This window comes from Zalophus californianus, chromosome 6 (assembly GCF_009762305.2).
Source record: "Zalophus californianus isolate mZalCal1 chromosome 6, mZalCal1.pri.v2, whole genome shotgun sequence".
Taxonomy (NCBI): Eukaryota; Metazoa; Chordata; class Mammalia; order Carnivora; family Otariidae; genus Zalophus; species Zalophus californianus.
In genome coordinates, this window is record NC_045600.1 from 28499953 (window position 1) to 28522170 (window position 22218).

The 22218-nt window shown below is 46.4% G+C and overlaps 1 protein-coding gene across 3 annotated transcripts in view; it reads left to right on the plus strand.

Annotated features, from left to right (window-relative positions):
* The first annotated feature begins 10055 nt into the window (after positions 1 to 10055).
* Positions 10056 to 22218, plus strand: part of DPF3 (double PHD fingers 3) — a 246733-nt gene continuing 234570 nt past the window's right edge. For all 3 annotated transcript variants that reach the window (XR_003515591.1, XM_027569208.1, XM_027569209.1), the window contains exon 1: positions 10056 to 10097. Coding sequence is in view for 2 of the 3 variants with exons in the window: in XM_027569208.1 (XP_027425009.1) it covers positions 10066 to 10097 (32 nt within the window). In the remaining variant the exon portion in view is untranslated. The remainder of the gene's footprint in view (positions 10098 to 22218) is intronic.

Here is a 22218-nt window from a genome sequence, read left to right on the forward strand (position 1 = left end):
CCTACCCCCATTATATTTCAGAATTAAAAAGAAGCCAAACTTGAGATAGGAGTCGCTTTGGTCCTTAGGTAAAACAGGTTCTTGGTTCTGCCCTTCTATGATGAAGATTTCACCTTAGGAGTCACGCCAGAGTGGCTAATATGCAAGATTAAAACATTTGTATTTGACTTTCTAGGAAGACTTCCTAGAAACCCAAAGGCTTTCAGGATCTCTGTCAATGAGCTCATTTGTTGGGTCGTAGTTATAGCTTCAATATTTCGAGTTTTTCAGGGCAAGGAATTTCTGTGTTACTTAGTATGAAACAAGAGGCTAACATGAATATAGAATCACCAGGTTGGAAATTGAATTCCCTCCAATAGTTTATGTTTTCTACATGTCTAATGTGGTTCTAAAGAAGAAAATGACCACGGAAGTGTCTGGGTTAGCGAGTGTTTGGGATTTATTATGGGTAGAGATTTTTAAAAACACAGCTTTATTGAGATATAATTTATACACCATACAATTCACCTGTTTAAAGTGTATGATTGCATGGGTTTTAGGATACTTACAGCTATGTACAGCTATTGCCACAGTTGGTTTTGGAATATTTTCATCACCTGCAGAAGAAATCCTGTATCCTTTAGCTGGCACACTCCTTTCCCCTATACCTACCCCCACGTCCAGCCCTAAGTAACCACTAATCTACTTTCTGTCTCTGTGGATTTCCCTACTCTGGACTTTCACAGGCGCAGAATCATATAGTATGTAGGCTTTCGTATCTGGCTTCTTTCACTTAGCATAGTGTTTTCAAGGTTCATCCACGTTGTGGCACGGATCAGTGCTTCATTCCTTTTTTTATGGCTGGCTAATATTCTATTGGATGATGCACCACCTTTCATTTATCCATTTATCTGTTGAAAGGCATTGAGGCGTTTCCATCTTTTGGCGGTTAGGAACATTCGTGTATGCATTTCTGTGTAGACATGTTTTCCCTTCTCTTGGATATACACCTGGGAGTGGAATCGCTGGATCGTAGGGTAACTTATGCTTCATTGTTTGCAGACCTGCCGGATTATTTTCCAAAGCAGCTGGACGATTTTACAATCCCACCAGCGTTGGGTGAGGGTTCTGACTTCTCTCCATCCTTGTCAACACTTGCTGTCATTTGACTTTTTGATTCTAGCCATCCTGGTGGGTGTGAAGTAGAGTTTTTTTTTTTTTTTTTTTAACAGGATGGGATTTATATCCCTTTGTAGTTATTTATGTTTTTATTTATTCTTTCCACTACCAATTATTAACCATCTGCCAGGCCTTGGGCCAGGCTCAGGAGATTTAAAGGTGCCACACCTGCCCTCCACATCTCGTGGGACAGGGAGACAGCAAGTGGGACACACGAAAATATAAGCATTCCTCCCCCTTTTATTTGTTTTACTCATCTCCCCAGCCCCCTCCCCTCTGGCAACCACCAGTGTGTTCTCTGGAGTTATTAGTCTGTTTCTGATTGTTCATTTGTTTTGTTTTTTAGGTTCCACATATGAATGAAATCATATGGTATTTGTCTTTCTCTGTCTGACTTATTTCACTTAGAATAATACCCTCCAGGTCCATCCATGTGTCACAAATAGCAAGAGCTCATTCTTTTTTAATGGCTCAGTAATATTCCATTGTGTGTGTGTGTGTGTGTGTGTGTGTGTGTGTGTGTGTACGCCACATCGTCCTTATCTGTTCATCTCTTGACGGACACTTGGGTTACTTCCATGTCTTGGCTATTGTAAATGATGCTGCAATAAACAGGGGTGCACATATCTTTTCAAATTAGTGTTTTCATTTTCTTTGGGTAAATATCCAGTAATGGAATTACTAGATCATATGGCATTACTATTTTTATTTTTTTGAGGAACCAAGTATTTTAATATAGCTATGGATAAAACTCTGTGAACGCCAACAGTAGCAAGTGACTAATTTGAGATCCATTTAATCTGCATAGGTTTACATTCAAGCTATGAAATAGATAAAAGTATTTAATATCAGCTTTATGAAAAGCCATTCTACAAACATGATGGCTTTCAGAGTCATCGTCATTGAACCCACTCATGTCTAGAAAATAGCCCTGGTTTTCAGAACCGTCACTGAGTTCCAACTATTACAATATGGCAACAATACAAGTTTTTGCCTGTTGAATGGGAATAAAATAAGTTGATTGGTGAGAACAGAGGACAAGAACATATGGTGACTTTGGGAATCCAGGTACCAAAATAAATTTCATTTCTTGCTTAGACCTCAATAATCCCATTTCATTGGATTTGTGCTTTTCTCCTTCACCAGAACCGGTTGCTTCCATTCTGTCTCCTCTCCCAGAAGTACCCCTTACTCATTTCCATGCCCGGTTCCTTTGCCATTAGTTTCTGGGGGTTTTAGACCGCCAAACCTCTGACCTGGAATCCAAAGCTGCATCGCAGAAGTGGTCATCAGGGTGTCTGCCCCTGTTGGCTTAGATGCATTGAAAACGCACTGGGCCCTCTGTGGGCTTCTGGAGCATTTTCTTACCACCTCCCTCTGCCCTCTTGAGTAGAATAAACATGGAGTTGTCCTTTTGCAGCTCTGCAGACCAGAGTTCACTGCCTAGAGCTGTCAGAGAACAGAAAGCACCTGCTGCAATTCGGCAGGGCTGGGTCCCACTCTTTGCCAGAATGTGGGACATTTTAGGTCCTGTGGCTTCCGTCCATCTCTCCTGCTTGTGGACACCTATTTTTATAGGGTGGCATAAATATCTGCAGAACAACCAGACTTAATGTGTTCTCCTGTGCTTGGCTTTCCGACTTCTCCGGGATGAGCTTCTCATGGCAGAGGAGAAGCCTGAGGTCAGAGAAATGGTGTGAGTGAGAGAAACAGGTGCCTTGGAAGTGTCACCATACTTAAAGCAATATCCCACAGAAAGGCCTCTCTGGGGGCCCTTGGGGCAGCCACTTTTGCAGATGAAAAGACATTTCTTTCCCCAGGAAATGGCTAAGGGAATACATTTATTTCTTTATACGTGGACTCAGTCTTAAGAGAAATTGGTTCATGCGTGTCTTGGTCCAAACATGGTTCTAGTCCCTCCCCATGGTGATAATGGTGGAGTTCTTTTTTCTTTTTTTTCCTTTGTTCCATCCTGTCCTTCTCTGCAGGAGGACCTTGCCAGTTGCTTTGATTTAGGATGCAGGGGCTGCCAGGCAACGAGGCAGCCACGAAGGCAGCCCTGACCTTCCCGTCTGGTTAGTGCCTGTATTTCAGATCTGGTGTCCATGTAGACGGGCCAAGGCGGGCCTCGGAAAACATGGATTGGCAGGTAAAGGGGGGGATAAGAGAGAGGAATCAGTTCTCTTAGACAAATAGACACAGCAGAAGCTCTATAACCAGTGGCTTACCAGGAAGAAGAACCAAGGCCCACTGGTGGTGGTCTAGCATTAGTGAGGGAGAAGAGGGACCTGGGCCAGTCCTCAGAGTAGGCTGTGATCACTCTGTGTGATGTGAGAGTTTGCTGTCTTTCCTGGTGCCTGAGATTCTAATGAAGCCATTGTTTCTGCATGCCTGCGTGTGTGTGTGCGTGTGTGTGTGTGTGTGTGTGTGTGTGTAGACCGTGTCTCATGAAGTCTTGATTCCCCTCCTTGTGAAGGTTTTGGGGTGTCCTAGAATCCCCTATTAAGATGCAACTACCCAGGAGGGAGAGTCCTTTAAGCCGATTCAGAGCATGCCCTGAAAGAAAGGGTGGGGATTAGCAGCAAAGGATTTGGAAGAGGCCCTTGACACAAGGTGGAATCCATACAGGAAGAGCCAGAGGATGCAGGCTTGAGAGAATCCCAGCCTAGGTCACTGTCCTGCCAGGAGAAGAGACTTATACCAATTTCAGGGGGGTGATAAAGGGATGGGGGCTAAGGTATTCTAGTGAGGCAAGCCCATCTCCCACAACTGAAGGTCTCGGTACTTCATTGGCTTCCAGCCTTCAGGCCTTGGCTTTGACTTCATATTTCTCCAGGCAAGTGGAGCTGCCTGATGTCCGTTCCCAGAAGCTCAAAACCTGGCAGCATCCTGGGCCTTCCCATCTGCTGTAGGCCCATGGCCTGCCTGCCACCATGGCCTGCAGGTTCTACTTCCTTAGAAATCCCCGATTCTGCCCCTCGTCTTCTCCCTGATGCCCCAGACCTTCAGCTTGCCCTCCCTCCAATTCATGGTCATACTGCTGATGGAAAGGGCTTTCTAAAAAGGCAACCTCTTCATTTTCACCCACAGCTTAAAAATCTTTCAGTGTTGCCCAGTTGCCTTCCAGATAAAACTCTTCCTGTCATAGTGTCGGCGCCCACTCCTCGTCTCTCCAGCTTCTTCGGGCTCTCTCAGACCTCTGCCACTCCCTTCCTACCAGAGGGATCCCCGAAATCACGGTGCTCTCTCTCACTTCCCTGGGGGCTTTTCTACGTGCTGCCACTTCCGTGGGGACATCTTTCCTCCTACAGGGTATTCGGGATTCAGCTCAGGAGTCACTTCTAGGAGGGCAACCCTGACCTTCTTGTCTGGTTGTTGTGCCTCATCCAACCCCACAGTGTGCCCTGTTCCACTGCTTCATGGGTCTGTGTTGTCACTGCCTGCTTCTCCCTCCCTCCCCTTTAAAGGTGGGAACTGTCTTAGGTCTCTCTGGATCCCAAGGCCCAGCATAAAGGAGACATGGTGGCACAGAGTAGGGAATCTACAAATATTTGCTGGATGAATGAACTGTTCTTGGGTTATGGTTTGGGTCTGGAAGTCCTGTCATTCCTTGGCTCATTTCTGATGTCTACCCAACCAAGGCCTGAATTGAATGGGACTGGCTCTATGAAGCTTTCCCTCCCCCAGTGTTGGAGGTCCTTGCTCCCTCCACGAAGGTTCCTTGACATATATCTCTTCTCCCCTGTTTTAGACCAATTTGTGAAAATCTCAATACCATGAAACCTTGAAAACCCAAAGGAGTGAATGCATTCCGTAAACACCCAAGGATGCTTCCATTGGGATTATGGGCATCATTCCAGGAAAAGGAGAGCCTGGCTGGGTAGGCTGCTTTTCCCTTTTAAGTCGCATCAGGTAATTACTCTTCTTGCTTGTAGGGTTGGGCCTACTATCTTTATTCTCTCTCCAGATGGATGGGAATTGCTTTTTGGTTTTTTTTTCCCTGTCTGGTTTATTTTTATTTCACCACCTGTGCCTAGCACAATGCCTCCCTCAAAGAGAGCCTCCAGTGGATGAGTGGATGGATGGACTGAGTTAGTGGGAAGCAGGCAGCATTGGTTTCTGTTTGGCTTTACCTTGAAATAAGGTAAAGGTTTCAGAGGTCTGGCCCTGGGAGCATCTCAGATACCCAGAACTTGACTTTTTTTTTTTTTTTCTTCTGTGCTTTGAGATATTGTGAGGGGAGTAAGACCCTCTCCACCCATATCCCCAAGAGAAGAGAAAACCAGATTATAGTTTTGATGCCCCCTTTTCGGCTTAGTGTCTAGAACATACCAGAGCTGATTCTGGATCTCAGGGAACCAGTGTGGCCAATCATGGCCAATCAGCTGCCAAGGCCATGACTGATTGTTCTGTGGATGAATAGAGGGATTGAGGGTGGGAGCTTGTTCTTATTTTTTAAATGCCCATAGGACTTAAAACTCCTTCAGCTCCCCGAGACTGCTAGGTAGTGCATTTATTTTGGATGGCTTTTGTGGCACACTTCCTCTTTCAAGTGAACTCTTTGGCTGTTGGTGATTTCTGCATCTCCTTCCGCCCTCTCTCTTATTTTGATGTGCCTCAAAAAAAGTCAGCCACAGGGGCGCCTGGGTGGCTCAGTCGTTAAGCGTCTGCCTTCGGCTCAGGTCATGATCCCAGGGTCCTGGGATCGAGCCCCACATCGGGCTCCCTGCTCTGCGGGAAGCCTGCTTCGCTTCTCCCTCTCCCACTCCTCCTGCTTGTGTTCCCTCTCTCACTGTGTCTCTCTCTGTCAAATAAATAAATAAAAAAATCTTAAAAAAAAAAAAGTCAGCCACAAAGGCCAACACTTGCTACAGAAATGCCATTCTTCCCTGCTTCTGCACGGGCATCTCCTCACAGCTTTGACTCATGGTCTGCTGAAACAGCCCTCAAACTTTTTTTTTAAGATTTTTAAAATTTATTTATTTGAGACACAGATAGAGAGAGCATGAACAGGGGGAGAAGTAGAGGGAGAGGGAGAAGCAGGCTCCCCACCGAGCCAGGAGCCGGATGTGGGGCTCGATCCCAGGACCCTGGGATCACGACCTGATCCGAAGGCAGACACTTAACCATCTGAGCCACCCAGGTGCCCCAGCCCTCAAACTTTTTAAAAGAAAACAGATTTGGGTGCCCCTAGTGGTTTGGGTCCTTGGGTCTGTGGTCACACCCCCAGTGATCCTTTGGATGGTGGTGTTGGACACATACCTGAACTGGGCCAGGGAGTTTTGCTAACTGATATTAAGGCTGAATTTCAGCCTTTCATGGATTAACATGATGGAGAAAGTCCTCATCCTCCCTCTCCTGGTCACACACACTATCTGGAGCAATCCTGTATAATACAAATACAACACCTGCCACATGAATAATTTAAAATTTCCTAGTAGCCACATTTCAAAAGAAACAGATGAGATGAGCTTTAATAACATTTTTTTACTTAATTTAGTAAGTCCAAAATATTGTCATTTTAATGTGAAATCAATATGAAAATCATTAATGAGCTATTTTACATTCTTTTTTTGGTACTAAGTCTATGAAATCTGGTGTGTACTTAACAGTTACAGCCCACCTCCATTTGAACTAGCCACATTTTCAAATGCTCAGTAGCTACATGTGACTCCCGGCTCCCACGTTGGATAGCACAGCTCTAGACTTTCCAGGTGAGATGGAGAGTGGTTATTCTGGGCCCACTCTAACCTCCAGATTAAGCTACCCAACCGCTGAATCAAGATGAAAGAGATGGGCAACTATACCCCCCCGCAAAAAAGAAGGAAAGAGTTGGGGAGGGATGGAGTGTATTTAAATCTATATCTATCTATAGCTATAGAATATCTATAGAGCTTTAGAGATGGGATTTTAAAAACGTCTTGATGTCACAATCAGCAAGAAGACATTTTTTGGGTTTAAGTAGTTATATGGCTCCTAACTGAAGTAGTCTGATTTATTATTTTGTTCTCATGAAAGTTGTTCTTTGTTCATTCTTCTTGAATTTATGAGTTTAAAAAACTAAACTTGATAAACAGTTTTACTTTTTGTTGTGTCTTTTTGTTCAGATCCCCTACATTCCTTATGCAATCAGGAAGGAATTAAATATCTCAATAAAAAATGATAATCAACATGTATTGAGAGCTTTCTATGTGCCAGACACTTGATATGTGTCTCAAAAAAGAACCATATGAAGTAGGTTCCATCATTATTGCCATTTTTCAGATGAAGAAACCAAAACATTCAAGTTGCTAAGTAAACTTGACCAAGATAACCCAGCTGGTAAGTGGTGAACTCAGGCAAGTGGATTTCAAGGCCCACACCTCTAACCATATATACTACTTCTTTGCAAAATTAATGTAAAACTTAACATTCTCCAGAACTGTTCAAGATTCCAGTCTCCTTTAAACATGTCCACTCTAAACACCCTTGCTTTTGAGTGTTCTGGCAAAAAATATATGCCTTTTCGTGGGGTGGGATCAGTACATTTTAAGCCCTATTTGGAAAATCTGGCCTCACTGTAGAGGGATCAGGCCATTTGCAAACTGACAGAATCTGCCTTACCATTGGCAAAAAAATAATGTGATCTGTTATATAAAAACCAAAGTTAAGATAATAACTCTTACATGTCTTAGAATTATAAAAGGTAGATTCACAACAATTCTGTTTACTCAAAAGTCATACCACTGGTAGACTTAAAATGACATTCCATTAGATTATAAAAAGCATGCATATCCTACTTAAAAAATTCTGTCTTTAATTCATTATTTTTTTCAGTTCAATCATTATAAAATGCAACTTAAGTGTTTAAGTTCTAGATTAAAATTTCTCAAAGTGAAGACAGATCTGATCTGCCATTTTCAAGTATGCCAGGTAGTTAGGAATTATGCTGGTTTCTGCATCTGGGCCTTAACACATTTTAAATAATTATACATGCTGAGAGTCTATATATTTTTTAAATTTGTAATATGAATTTGTCTTCCCTCTCCTATTAAACTGTAAGCCTCATTCAGGGTAGGCTCCACATTTCCTGCTTCCTTTATCAAGCTGTGTATATTAAAATATGCTGTTGTCTTCCAGTCTGAATTGCTGTGGTTTTGATATCTCAAAGAGGTTGGTGGGAGTTCTGGCTGATACTTCAAACTCATCGTAGTTCTTGGGTCTGAATACAGTGCTTGCTTTTTGATGTTCTCAAATCCCATCTCAGGCCAAGAACTAGCTTCTGAACCATTCCCTTGACAAATTAGTAAGAAAGGGATTTTTTTAAACTTTAATTTTAGAAAAATGGATAACTTATTTTCAAATGGCAAGATGCTGCGCAAAGGAGTTACAAAGCAATCTATAGGACTCGCCTATGCTATTAACTAGGAGAAAGGAGTTAAAAATTTCAAGTCTTACACACATACCCATTCAGCCTTGTTCTGTTTTTCTGTAACTTGAATAGTGTATAGAATTGAACTCTGAAAGTCCTGGAGCTTTATTTTATTTTTATTATTATTATTTTTTAATTCATTGCCTTGAGGAGCCCTGAGAAAGGAAGTGAGAGGGCACAGCTCTGAAGAACTGGCAATTTGGCATCTCCTCTCCCCCTTTCACCCCTCCTCCGCTATTTTAGCTATTTGACCTGATTAAACAACTTTGGGATGTTAGCCAGATTTCTGTATGCTAACGAGGCCCCTATTCATGATGTAGTGAGATTTCATCCACCGGGAGCTTCCCGGCTGTTCAGTGGAAGCCTGGCTTCACAGAAGTCTCCCAATTTTGTCAGGGGTTCGCCAGTGAGGAGTTCACGCTGACTTGGAGCAGACACAGACTCCAAAAGCCTCGGGTTATACCGGATTATTCAGTAGCAGATTTTTCCACCTTGTATCTAAGTAGTGAAAAGTGACGCCAGAATCGCGTGTGCTACTCCCCGAAAGAGACTCTGGCAACACCTTCTGTCAAGTTACTCTTTCCTAGTAGCAGAAAGCGTTTCCAAAAGTTTCCTTAAACCTCGTCTGTTCCTAAGCCTAAAGGTCAGAGCGCCAGGTCCCACTTGGCTCCCCAGCCGGCCGGAATCTGATCGTTTCAGAAGTTTCCGCGGTGTGTGTAGATGAGAAGAGGTGGTGGTGGGGAATCGCGCAGAGTGACCACCGCGCATTACGTAACGAAAGCCCTGGCTGCAGGAGGGAGCGAGCCTGACATTGAGACATTCCAGGGGGAGGGGAGTTGCTGTCCTGGAGTCGCCAGGAACGGCGGTAGCAGTTCCAAGAAAGAGAGAGAGAGAGAGAGAAAGAGAGAGAGGGAGGGAGGGAAGGTGGCTGAGATAAAGAAAACACTACGGGAATGAGAATGTTAAAAAGCCTTAGGACCCAGAGCATTAGCAAACGGCTGGGCACGTGTAGTAATTTGTTAGACGAAACGGCAGCCTTCCAACTTTTGCACGGGAACAAGGGGATTTGCCCTTTGGGGGATTAAAAACGTAACAGCAAAGCCAAAAGCTAATGAATGGGGTTCAGTGGTTTGTTGGCAATACTTAAATATTTCTGTCCAGGAGCGCAAACTCTCTGCAGTTATTCAGAAAGTAGGGGCTCAAGCCAAATTAGAATACTCTCCCGTGCGTCTCCACTTTCCCAAATCGGAAAAGGAGCTGCTCGCGCGGTACTGCCCCTTTAAGACCTGCTTGCTCTCGGGCTCTACAAAAGGGAGTGACCTCTGGGCTTTGACAGCTCCCCTAATAACTACCACCGTGCAGGCCCCGCCCATCTGGCGACCAGCAGCGCCAATTGGCCAGCGGGCCGGTATCCCGTGCTCTGATTGGTTCTCCGCTTCCCCTGAGCGAACCTTTAGAACTCTGAGACAGACAATATTCTGTTACATTGTAGCAAAATGGCGACTGTCATTCACAACCCCCTGAAAGCGTAAGTAAGACTAAAAAATGTACATATTCCGCCTGGTTTCAATATGAAAAAAAAGGCGCCTTCCGCGTGCCGAGCGCTGCCAATGCACTGCGCTTGCAGGCGCCTGCAGCCGCGGCGGGGCTTCTCTTTTCTTTCAGCTCTTACTTCTTCATCTTCTTTTTTTCCCCCCAACGCGCAGAAATGTCAAGAGATGCAATTAACAAGAAGAAAATTGTTACATTTGTGTTCTGCTTAATTGGAGGACGCACCGAGAGGGGTTTTCGGCAGGGGAACCAGGCGCTCGAGCGCTCTCCAGGGCGGTCGTGGGCAGCTCGGGGACAGCACGGTCCCCCGAGTGCCCGGCCTCGCGGGGCGGCGAGCGCGGCGCGGGGGGCGGCGGAGCTGGGGGCGAGCGCCGGGCAGGGGCCGCCTGGGTGCACTTGGCTGAGCCCCGCGCCTCCTGAGTCCGCAGCCCCTGCCCGACTGCTGGGTCCGCCGGGGCGAGCGGACCGTGGCAGCTCCGGAGTTTGCAGGGCGCTTTACGCCTTCCGATCGCTTGCGGGGAGTTTGTGCAAACCTTCCGGAGTTGGGAGGACCGCAGGGGGAGCAGTGGGTCCCGGGAGCCCTGCGGCCCAGGTGGTTGCCCGGGGCTTTCCTGCCGGGGCAGCCCCCCCGAGCATGACTGCGCTCCGGGCGGTCACCGGTGTGTGTGTGTGTGTGTGTTTGTGGGCGAACTGGCTGTAGTATATTAACGACTCGGGTTAACTTGGGGTTGATTTGGACGCAGGGAAGCTGCAGGTCTTATGAATGGTGTTCTCGCCTCCTCTGGGTGAAAAGCCGAGGCGGGCGAAGAGGCAGCTTGGGGCTCCCCGTCTGAGCGGGCAGCTTCTGCTCCCGGCCAGAGCGAGGGGCAGGTGCCTCTGGCCGCCGCCGGGAGACTTTGAGCGGACGCCCAGATCCCGGACGCAGGGGGGCGGGCTGGGTGAGGACATGCGGGGACCAGTCCCCGGGTCCGACAGCCAATTCCTGCCTGCCTTCCTTCCTCCTCCTTTTCATCCTGCCTGCCTTCCTTCCTTCCTTCCTTCCTTCCTTCCTTCCTTCCTTCCTTCCTTCCTTCCTTCCTTCCTTCCTTCCTTCCTTCCTTCTTCCATCCTTCCAGTCGGTGGAACTGTTAAGTCGCCAAGTCCAATCGTGATCGCGGAGCTTCTGAAAACTAGCGTCGCTCTACAAGGGGTGCTATTGGCAATGATGTTGGCAGAGGAGAGCTCCCCTCCCGATCGCCGCGCGACGTGGGTCGCGGTCCGCGCCTCTGGGACCAGGACTTTCCAGCTGGGCTGGAAGCCGAGGGCGAAGGGAGGGGGAGGTGCGGGTGGGGGGCGTTTCATGCAGAATTCTGCCGGGTGTGTGGCCGATGCCGTGCAGGTTCTTTCAACTCAGCACACCGCGTTGGCACCCCGGGGTCCTCCTGGAGTTGAAAACCAGGTTCGCACCGGGGGCAGGGGAGGGGGGGCGGCAGGGGGGTTCCTAGCGCGAAGGAACGCGCGAGGGTAATCGGACGTGTTTGCACCAGCTTATCTCCCATCAGTAATAGGGAAAAAGGTAGTAATATCCCCGGTATCGGAGTTTTACATATACATATATATTAAAGCTGCCGTTAAGAGGATCCTGGAAGCTGATGTTCATCACAGAGAACCTCCCGGCTTTAGTTCTCGCTCGCAAGCTCGGGTACACTGCTCTTGAACGCCACAGCGTTCACCCAAGAAAGAAAATGTTTTATGGCAGAATAAATGGGCGTAACTTCGCCGCATCCTCGCTCCCGGTCGCTCGCGCAGCCACACCGCTGATGCTGAGTTTCTACCGAACCTACAGCTGATTTGCAGTTTCCCCATTTCCAGCCGAAATCACATAGGCGGGCCGCTGCCACCTGGTAAACTCAAGTTAGAGAAATCTATTTCATATGTGCGCCAGGTTTGTTTCCTACTGGGAAAGCGGTACCATCGTTACCCTGGAGCCCGCTCACGCGCGGGCAGGCGCAGTATCTCTACGCTCCAGGGTTTCCCAGCTCGCTCCAGTTTTTTGTTTGTTTGTTTTTTGAACTGCAGAAGGGTGCGTGTTTGGCGAGGGTGTCTGAGTGGGGTGGGGTTAGAGGTGGAGGAAGGGACAGAGCAGCGGGCTGGTTTAGTGGAATTAGTTTTGAATTATTATACTTGTACTTTGTGTAGAGACAGTTGCAATGAGGTGTTTTGTAATTCTGTGTCACCACACACACGCACACGCACGCACGCACACGCACGCGCTAGCATATACACAACACCCCTGCCTGGTTTTTCTAGATGGGAGTTGAGTGGTCATTTTTAATTAGCCCCTCCTTTTTGCATCCCAAACCCTTTCCCTGGAGGTAAGGGGGTGTAAACAGTACCCACCCCCTCTCCCCAACTAGCCGAGCCTCCGGCGCTCCGGACGGGTTTTAAACTCCTAATGCAGGAGCACACGCGTTGTTATTGGGAGACCTACACCATCTGCCTTTATTTTTGGAAACAACTTGTTTAATGAAACATCTTATACATTTCATTTGTTTTTTAAAAGTTGCTGGTCGGAAACAATACACACGTAAATAAATTATGCATGGGATAAATTAGAACAAAGCGCAGAGACACATCCCGCTAAAGGGATGGATGGTGGTGTTGGGAGGAGGGGAGCAGGGAGAATGGTTTGGAGAGCTAGGTTTTTATCCTCTTGTGTCCCTCCTGACAATGAAACAGAGCTGAACGACATTAGCATTTTCTCTGTGTGCGGCCGAGTCAGTCTCTCCCTTTCCTAAAAAAAAAAAAAAAAAAAAAAAAAAAAAGCCAACAACACGGACGCCCCCTACAGAAACCAGTCACACAAAGGTTTCCTCTAGGATTGGGGAATAAAGTGGTGGTAGGTTAATATGCTGGGGAGAAACAAGCTCAGGTTTCATGCAACACCTCCGTGGGGCTCTGCCTACCCTGAGTGTGGACTATTTTTCATTATACTGGCTTTTCCATGTGGGACATTTAATAATTCAATAGCTCGGGTGACTGGATGGTACAATTTGAATCTCATTGCTTTGGGGTCTTCCTTAGGGTCCCAAGCTCCTGGAACCACATCTCCTCTCTTAGCAGTTTGGCTTTCTTCCTGCCTGTCTTTGATCTCCCCTCAACTCCCTTTCTTATTCCTCCTCCTTGGACCCTTCAGCCCCTTCCTCTCTGAAGCTGACAGCCTGGCTTCTCTCTGTTGGCGCCTTTAACATCTTATTACTGCCCAACAGGGTGTTAGAGGCAGAAACAGGAGCCGCCTGGACTGATCAGATCACAAAGAGGACACGGCGGGTGGCCCCACAACCAAGCAGTCACATCTGGACAAATAGAATTTAAAAGCATTGATAGACTTGTATGATGTGTAAATGGGTATTACACATTATTTAATTTAGCAGCTACATTGTCTGAGCTTAGATGTGTGAGTAACCCTCATTTCTTACATGGACAAGCAAGAGAAGGGCCATGTAGTGAGGTAAAACCCATGCAGGTAACATAGATATGGGTTTGGTAAAGGTCTATGTAGAAGTCACATAACATATTCTGGTTGATTTCTGCATACCTAGGAAACATGATGCTTTTAATATAAATTCTAATCTTACTCAATATTCTAGTTCAAGTAAACCACCTTCCCCCAAATTTGCTATCAACGCTTTAGACAACTTCCTCTTTTATTAAGTTATCAAAACCCTGGTTTGTATGCACTTAACTGGGAATGTCTGCCACCTTCTGCCAGACTTGATTATGCACATATGTATCTATTATTATAACTGCCAGCTTAGAAAAGAATAACTGTTATTATTATTTAATTATTCTATATAAACCAACAGGGCTTTTCCTCAAGTAACTGTTTAAAAAGAATGAGACCAGCAAACTATTTTGTCATGCTTCTAACTGTGAACATACAAATACATTATCGTTTTGAAACTTTCTTTGGTAAGGAGTTTCCCTTGCTTGGAGGTATGTGTCTATATCTGTTTTGTTATTAAGGAACAATTCTGGGAGAAGTAAATACACACTTACTTAGCCAAGGTTAAACAGCAGGTCATGTGTGTAGATGGACTTCAAATCTTCATCTCTTTATACATCCATCTTCAAATCTTCATCTCTTTATACATCCTATGATCTGGATACACTGTATTATAATCTAAAGTGGTTTCGGTGCCTGTGAAAGTTGTGCAATTGTGGCCACTTACAAGCCAGACCTCACTCTTGCTGTGGCACTCAGTTTAGATATCAGAGAAGAAGGGGTGTGTGTGTGTGGGGGGGCACATTCCTGGTTCTAATCTCCTCTTAGCTCTTTCGGTCGGAGTGGGGGAACGTGGGTAGGTACTAAGTGGGAGATATGGAGGTTGGGACTTTGTGAACTTGTAGCCTTTTATGGACATTATTTTAGCCCCTTATGAAAAAGGACCCTCAGATATTTTAAGCCAACAGATGCCTAAGAGCCACCTTCTCCATCTGCTTCTGGTTGCTACTCAAAAAAACCCAAAAAAACAAAAAAACAAAAAAACCCTGAATTCCCCAAACTTCATTAGCACACATTATTTTTCAGCAGGAAGAATGTCTGGTTTTGACGATACACCCATGAAGGATGTTAATTTCTGCCCGAACCCAAGTAGAGGCATTGTCACAGGATAAACCTCTGAAAATAGCCTGCCTTGCAGACCACCTGGGAGACATCCAGAGACGGCCAGGAGAATGGGAGTTGCTGAGATCCCTAAGGTGGGCTGGCATTCAGAGGCCACTTAATTGGAGACCTCTCATATTCCTCTGTGTTTATGCAGTCATGCAGGTAGCTGGAATTTGGATACATCTGAGAAAGGCCATAATGTCTAAAGCGGTTTCAGAGCCATCTGCTCAGATCAATGCAAAAAATAAAATGCTATGGTCAGCAGGCTTTGTTTTGCACCAGAAACAGAAAGGAAACTGAGGCTGACTTCTCTGTTTTCAAAGTGCAGCCTCCGCTGATTTGTAGTGGCGGTGGGGGCTGGGTCATAAAAAGGCACAGAATCCAGGTCTGTTTATTATCCCAACCTCTGCAAAGTAACTTTTGTGGTTTTTGAGTGTTCTGAAAGTCAGTGGAAGACAGAAATGTAGCCAAATGTGGCAAGCCCCTGGCCAAAGAAATGCCCTAACCACTGAAATAGTTTTTGCCTCTACTTGGGTTCTGGCACCGTTTTTCCAGCAGGGGCCTATGTAAGCATGATCCTAGCTCGAAATAGTCTTTAAATAGGTAGCTATTTAACAAAGAAAGATAAAGCGTGGTCTGGGGGTGGGGTGGGGTGAGGTGGGGTGGTGGGAAGGCAGTAGGTGAGCGGATAAAACCTCTGTGTGGTCCGGAACTTTGAAAAGATTATCGTTTAACAGGGAGAGAGCCTGATATTATGATCTATTGCAAGTTCCAAAGTTTTCTTTAGTTGTGTGAGTGACTAGGACGAGATGAGGTGTTGTGGTGTTTTTCTAATTTGTTTTTCTTATTGGTCCGGTTACTAGTGTTTCACAGTCTGTCAGACCATATGGATGAATGGAGCTTAGCATCGTAAAACTGTCACCCAAGGAAGGTTTTTGAAGCCTGTGATTTGCATCAGTTTTAAAAGCAGTGGTTAGAGGTGTTGGGTGGGGGGTGGGTGGGTGGGAAAAGAGGAGCTGGCGTGTTGGGAATTTCTAGGTTGTGTTTGTGAATAGTAGGGGTGTGGGGGATGGGAAGGGAAGAGAGAAGCCTTGAGAAGGCTAAGAGTTAGGGCCTACGTTTGGAAGCAGGGAGGGGCGGGGGGGATTAGACTCAGAGTGCCTAATAATGGGGTTCAAATAGCCCACAGTGAGTCCTCTGCCACCCTGGTCTTGGATAGGAGTCTGGGAAACAATGATGGCACATGTCTAATCCCCCTTTTGCCCCTTCTCCTCCCCCGCTGAATCCAGAGACTGTGGTCATCTCAGGTTGCTGTGAAATGAGCATGTTTTTGTCGTTATTCACTTTGAAAACCTGCTGTGTGTATGGATTGCCACTGGAAGCTCCACCAGAAGAGGTTTCGCATCTCCAACCTTCCACCTGCCATCATTGTGGCCCTATCGCGAACTGTGTCCCTCTTCCACGTTCGTGTCTCACCACTTGCTAGTCTTGGTAGCTGGGATGACTTCAGCGTTGTAGAGGAGAAAAAGCTCTGAGAGAGAAATCTGGAGACTTGAGGACCTGCTCCGAGTTGTGCCACCAAACTGCTACTGAATCTTGGACACAGAGCTTCTCTGAGCTGCATATCCCTTGTCTTTAAGATGAGGGTGATGCACCTTGATTGCCCAAATTCCTTTCTGGTCAAAAGCTTGGTGGCTCTTACTATGGTCGATTAGGATGGGGCGGGGGGAGCAGTTAGGGCCCAAAGTTCAAATTCTTTCTTATTTTTAAAGTGTTTCTAAAGGGGATTTGTTAAGACTGGGGGAGTCTTCGTTAGTTTCATCTGCTCGGGTTCAGTCCTGCCCCATCATGCTACCAGTTGGGGTTCTAACCGGGATGGCACTCCTTTCCCTTCTCAGGGCCTAAGGCTGAGGACCAGGTGGTGGGCCATTTAGAACATGGGCTTTCCTTCTGATTCTCCTTTGTGAACACTTTTCTTCTCATTAGCACCCCAACCAGAGGATGGAGAGAAGAGAGAGAAGTGGGAAGACTATCTGGCCTATTTTGCTGTTTATTAGCACTCAGATAAAGTTTTGGGTTGTGGAAAAGACTGGAATTATTGAGAACACCTGTCTCCCTCTCCCCCCCCCCCCCCCGCTTCTTTTCTTTAAATGTGTGGAGGGAGGAGGGGAAGCAAGCAAAAGATTGTTCTCCTTTGGATTTCATTTATCCACAATCTCCCTGGACCTACCCCCCTCCTTCCCTATTGCACCCGTCCCATTAACATGGAAATAAAAGTGCTTACTTCACTTCCATTTGGGCAGCTGCAGATACCTGTCTGTTTAGTGACCTGAAGCAGGTGGACCTGTACTGATGTCTCACTGTGCTTCCTCTAGTGGACCCTGTGTAACACTGCTGAGGGAATAGAGGTGACTAGCAACCATACAGAGGCAGGCTGTATCCTGGTAGGTATTAGCAGTTATCTAAACTAGAATTCACTGCCTCTCCTCCTTCTCCTCTAGTGACATGCCTCCAGAATATCCCAGATTCCTCTGGGGGTGTTATTATCAGGCTTTCCTTTGATTGAAAACTCCCTTGGTAATTTTCTACAAGCCTAAAGGAGGAAGAAGGGGTTGCAGAATCCATCAGAGAATTCATAGAAGCCCAAACTGTGATTCTCAGGCAAAATAAAAGAGAAACCAAAATGGTTACCCTGACCTCCAGCAGACAGAGGCAACCCCTTAATTTTTTTCTCATTGTGGTAAAATATACATAACATGTATATTTAACATTTGTAACATGTAAATGGGCCATTGTAGTCATTCTAAAGTATACAATTCAGTGGCATTAAGTACATTCATAATGTGGTGCAACCACTGATAGAGTCCCTCTCCAGAATTTTTCTCTCAGCCCAAGCAGAAACTCTGTACCTATTAAACAATAACTCCCCACCTCCCCCACTCCCCCATCCCTGGTAACAGCCATTCTGCTTTCTGTCTTTTTGAATCGCCTCTTCTAAGCACCTCGTGTAAGTGGAATCACACAATATTTGTCCTTCTGTGATGGTTTATTTCACTTAGCATCATGTCCTCAAGGTTCATCTATGTTGTAGCATGTGCCACAATTGCCTTCCTTTTTTAAAAGATTTATTTATTTTAGAGAGAGTGATAGAGAGCACATGTGCATGTGAAAGGGGGGAGGGGCAGAGGGAGAGGGAGAGAGAAACTTAAGCAGACTCTGCACTTAGCAGGGAGCCTGAAGTGGGGCTCCATCTCACAACCCTGAGATCAGGACCTGAGCTGAAACTGAGATGCTTAACCAACTGTGCCATCCAGGCGCCCCAAGAATTTCCTTCCTTTTAACGGCTGAATAATGTTCCACTGTATGTACATACCACATTTTGTTTATCTACTCACCTGATGAGGGACACTTGGCTTACTTCCATCTCTTACTTATTGTGAGTAATGCTGTTATGAAGATGGGTGTATAGGTAGCTGAGGGCCTGCTTTCAATTCTCTGGGGTATATGCCTAGAGCCCTTCATTTTTAGACTCTTTAAAATTCAGGGACTACATTTCTAAATAGTACAGGCAACCCCCACCTTAAAAACTTAGGGGAAAATACTAATAGTATCGTAAAATGCAAACTCCTTCTCCCCTCTCCCCTATAGGAATACTATTATTTGTTGAAGGGTAAATCCTTTGAGAACCCAAAGACTCTCTTTTTTAATCCCCAGCCAGGCGGATTGCCTTCCCCTCGGCTCCACCTCCTCTGGAGGGCACGTGGGGTGTCAGGGTTTGGGTTTGGGGAGGCTCCAGGAGCTGTAGCAGTAGTTACCTGGTGAATCTTGGAGTGAAGGTTTTGTTTGTTTCCTGGGCAGGGTGGAAGTTTCATTTGGCAACAGGGGGCGAGGGAGCACGGGGAGGATGGGGCAGCTTTAAAAAGGCAAGAGTAAATCAGACCGATCGTCTTCCTCAGCGAGAAGAGCTTGGGAGGTCTCCTTTCTCCTCCCTTCCTCCTACACCCAGCCCTCCTCGGCCCCCAAGGTGTCTGAATGAAATAATGGATGTGAAAACATTTCCAAAGGTGTAAAGTGTACATGGGAGGTGTTACTAGGAGAACGGCACAGTTTCAGGTAGCTGACTGAGGCCTTCTCAGAGTCAACCATACCTCATATGTTAAACATTGTTTTAATATATTAAAACTCAAATAAATGAAATGAGTATGGCCTTACACATCAAGCCTAATCATTGTTTCTCAGGAAATGCAAAGCCTCACTCATCCAGCTGTGTGTAAATAGTCTTAAGATCTCATTGGGATTTTCCCCATTGTCTGGATTTGAAATAGGTGAGAATATGAGCTCAGGGGAAGCCCTCATTTCATTTCCCATTGTCAGCTCTGAACGGAGTCAGCCGCAAAATCAGAGGAAACAGAAGCTTGGAGGGCAGAGGGGAGAGCTTTCCCGGAACTTGGGCTTCAGTCATCTGGCAGTCTCTGACTCCTATCAAGGGGACTTTAAGGAAGAGAGGAAGAGAGAAGCGGTGGAGGTGGGGCTGGAGCTTCAGTCGGCTGGTCAACGAGGAGGGTGTGCTATTGACACAGGAGATCAGCTGCCTGAATTGATTCTTTATATAAAAGTAGCCTATGGAGCGCATTGTGGCGGGGGTCAAAATTCTAGAGGGTTCCATCTTGATCGCCAGCCTTCACATTCAAGCTTGCTACAACACCACAACATTCTTTTACTTTGTAAAAGCAAATTGAGTAAAAAATGTCATCTGGGCCCCCGTTATCCTCAACTAACAACTCTTTACATGTCTTTGTTTGCTGCCAGTTGGTCTCAGGGAGAACTGTCTCATCCTCTTTGGGGCTTTCTTCATCCTGTCCTGGCCAACACCGATGGCCGGCCTGCCCCCCAGAACTCAGAACTCAGACCTCAGCAGCAGAGTAGCCTCCCTCCCTGCATCTAGGACCTTCACCTCCAAGGAAGGCCTCCAGGCTATCTGTTTCTCCTTCCAGACCCTGGTTCTCTGGCAGGGCAAAGTAAGTGCTTGTAAGCCAGGAGGTTAACTGCTCCGCTAGGCTTCTCCTAGGGAAACCACTGTGGGTTGGGGGGTGGGGAGGGGAAATGAAATGTGGTGCTGGGGATGGGGGAGGGCAGGGTGGATGGGGTAGTGGGAGTGGAGAGAATATATTCTCTCCTGCTAATTATTTTCCCTGAGGACTTAGCCAATGCAGAACCATCTATTATCGTGGGAGCGCTCTATGGTGGTTCTGCCTGTGATGAATGCTAAGTGGAAACAAGCAAGAAAAATTAACAGGCGGCTGCTTCTGTCCACCTAATTAAAATGCATATCCAAATGCATAATTCCTTATGTTTCCCCATGCACACACTCCCCTTCCAATCCCAATTCTATGGAGGAGAAAAAACACTTTCCCCCAATCATTTCTCTTGATTATATTTCCATCAAGGAAGAGCCGGAGGGTTCCCCTAGAATAGAGAAGGGCTGTTCTTGTAACACTTTGAAAATCGCTGGTTTTTTACTTAGATTGAGCCTGAAAATTCTGAGCTGTTTTTTTGTTTAAAATGAAAAACAAAAACTTTATCGGACTGCAGAAAAAAAGGGGGAAGGGAGGATGTAGAGAAAGAAAGAGGGGGGGAGAGAGAAAGCAAGCAAGAAAAAAAAGTTCCCTCCATTTTTGCTGACGTTTTTGTTTTGTGCTAAAAGTCTGTTTTGTCTGTTTTTGTTTGTTTGTTTTTTGGTGCTAAAAGTCAGCGATGAGCATTTTTAAGGTCTTTCCTAACTGCCCTCTCTCTGTTCCTTTCCCTGACTTCGCACTACCTCCCTCAGCCGCCCTAGACAAACGTGTCACCCAGGGTTTTGTAGAGGGACCGGAGAAGATGCAGCTATCTGTGCAGATCAGGTAGAGAGAGAGAAAAAAAAGCGAAAGCCTCTGCATTTGGGGCAAGATCAGAGATGCTTGGCATCGCAGTTCTGAGTATGTTTTGAATCAAACAAACAGTACCTCTTCATCTATTATCTTCTTCCCTCTTTGTTCGCTGATCGTTTTCTCCCCATCGGAGCACAACTTTATTCAGTGGCCATAAAATATTTAGTAGACACGAAACTTGTAAGTCGCTGGGTTCAATTTGACGTCACTGCTGTTTCTGCAGCAGCCCCCCTCCCCGGCCGGTAACGCGCCCGCCCAGCCCCTTGACTGCCCTCCACAGCAGCCCCAGCTGTTGATTTATCAGGGCCGGCTGGCTCAGCAGTGCTGGAGATTGCTTTTAATTAACTCTCTTCATTTTTCCCAATCTTCAGGGAGCAGCAGCCCTTTAATGATTTTAATATTTTATCGGGATTTATACCCGCCTTATTTGTTGTTGTCTGACTTCCGCATTTGTTCTTCCTGAACCGCTTCTAGACCTATGTAATTTCTTTGCCCCTTCCCACAGCCCCCAAGACCTTTCTGGAGAAGAGGTGGACGGGTTCTAAGAAGGCCCCGTCTACCCAAGTTTTCTTGGCCTCTGTGATGGTTTGGGTGAGAGCCTTTGTCTCCGGAATCCCAGGCTCATCTGACTCAGTTGCAGGAATTTCTGAGCTTTCCATTAAAAAAAAAAAAAAAGGAATTTTAGAAAGTAAGATCTCTTAGCCTCTTTCAGGCTTGCTGCCTCTGGAAGGGAGGAAGCTGCCCCCCCCCCCCCCGTCCCCAGTTAGCTGCAGGTGGAGGTCTGGTGATGCCTTTAAGGGGAGTGCTGAATGTAGGGGCAAGTCAGATCTTTGCCACTTAATGTGGCTTTAGATACAGCTGGGAAGAGTATGTGTGGTCTGGTCTGGAAGAGCACGTGCAGAGGCTCCAGTTGCCTTCTCTACTCAGGCTGCCTTCTCCCTCAACCCTCAGTTCCGTGTTCCTGTGCCTGTTTCCCAATTTGCGGGCAGGTGGATTGGGGGGAACACACCATCACTCGCACACCTTCCCAGCTCTGCCCTCCAGCTTCCTTTTGGCTGCAAAGTCAACACCTTCCCCTAGCATCCCAGAGAGACCTGGCAGACAGACTTGCGTGGGGGCTCTTTTCAGCACCAGCTTATCCACAAAATGCCTTTTTGGTATCTCGGTTTGGTGTTGTGTCTTCGGGGTTACCTGTTGCTAGGCAACTGCCAACTAAAGTTTGAGCCTGATCTGGGGATTGCAGTGAATTGCCCTGGGTGACTCGTATTCACATTTAGGGACCTGGCTTTGCAATCCTAGCTCTGGGAGTAGGAGGCCAGGAAGACGGATTTCCACGTGTCTTTACGGAAAGACGTATTGGTTTTTAAAATCTAGCCCAGTGCCTGGCACACAGTCAGTACACACAGATGTTTGTGTTGGTGACGAGAATGGTGATTTCTTCCCGTCTCCTTGCCCCTCATCCTTTTAGGTCTGCTCCTTCTGAAAACCTAGGACATGTCAGAGACCAAACTCTATGTGGGATG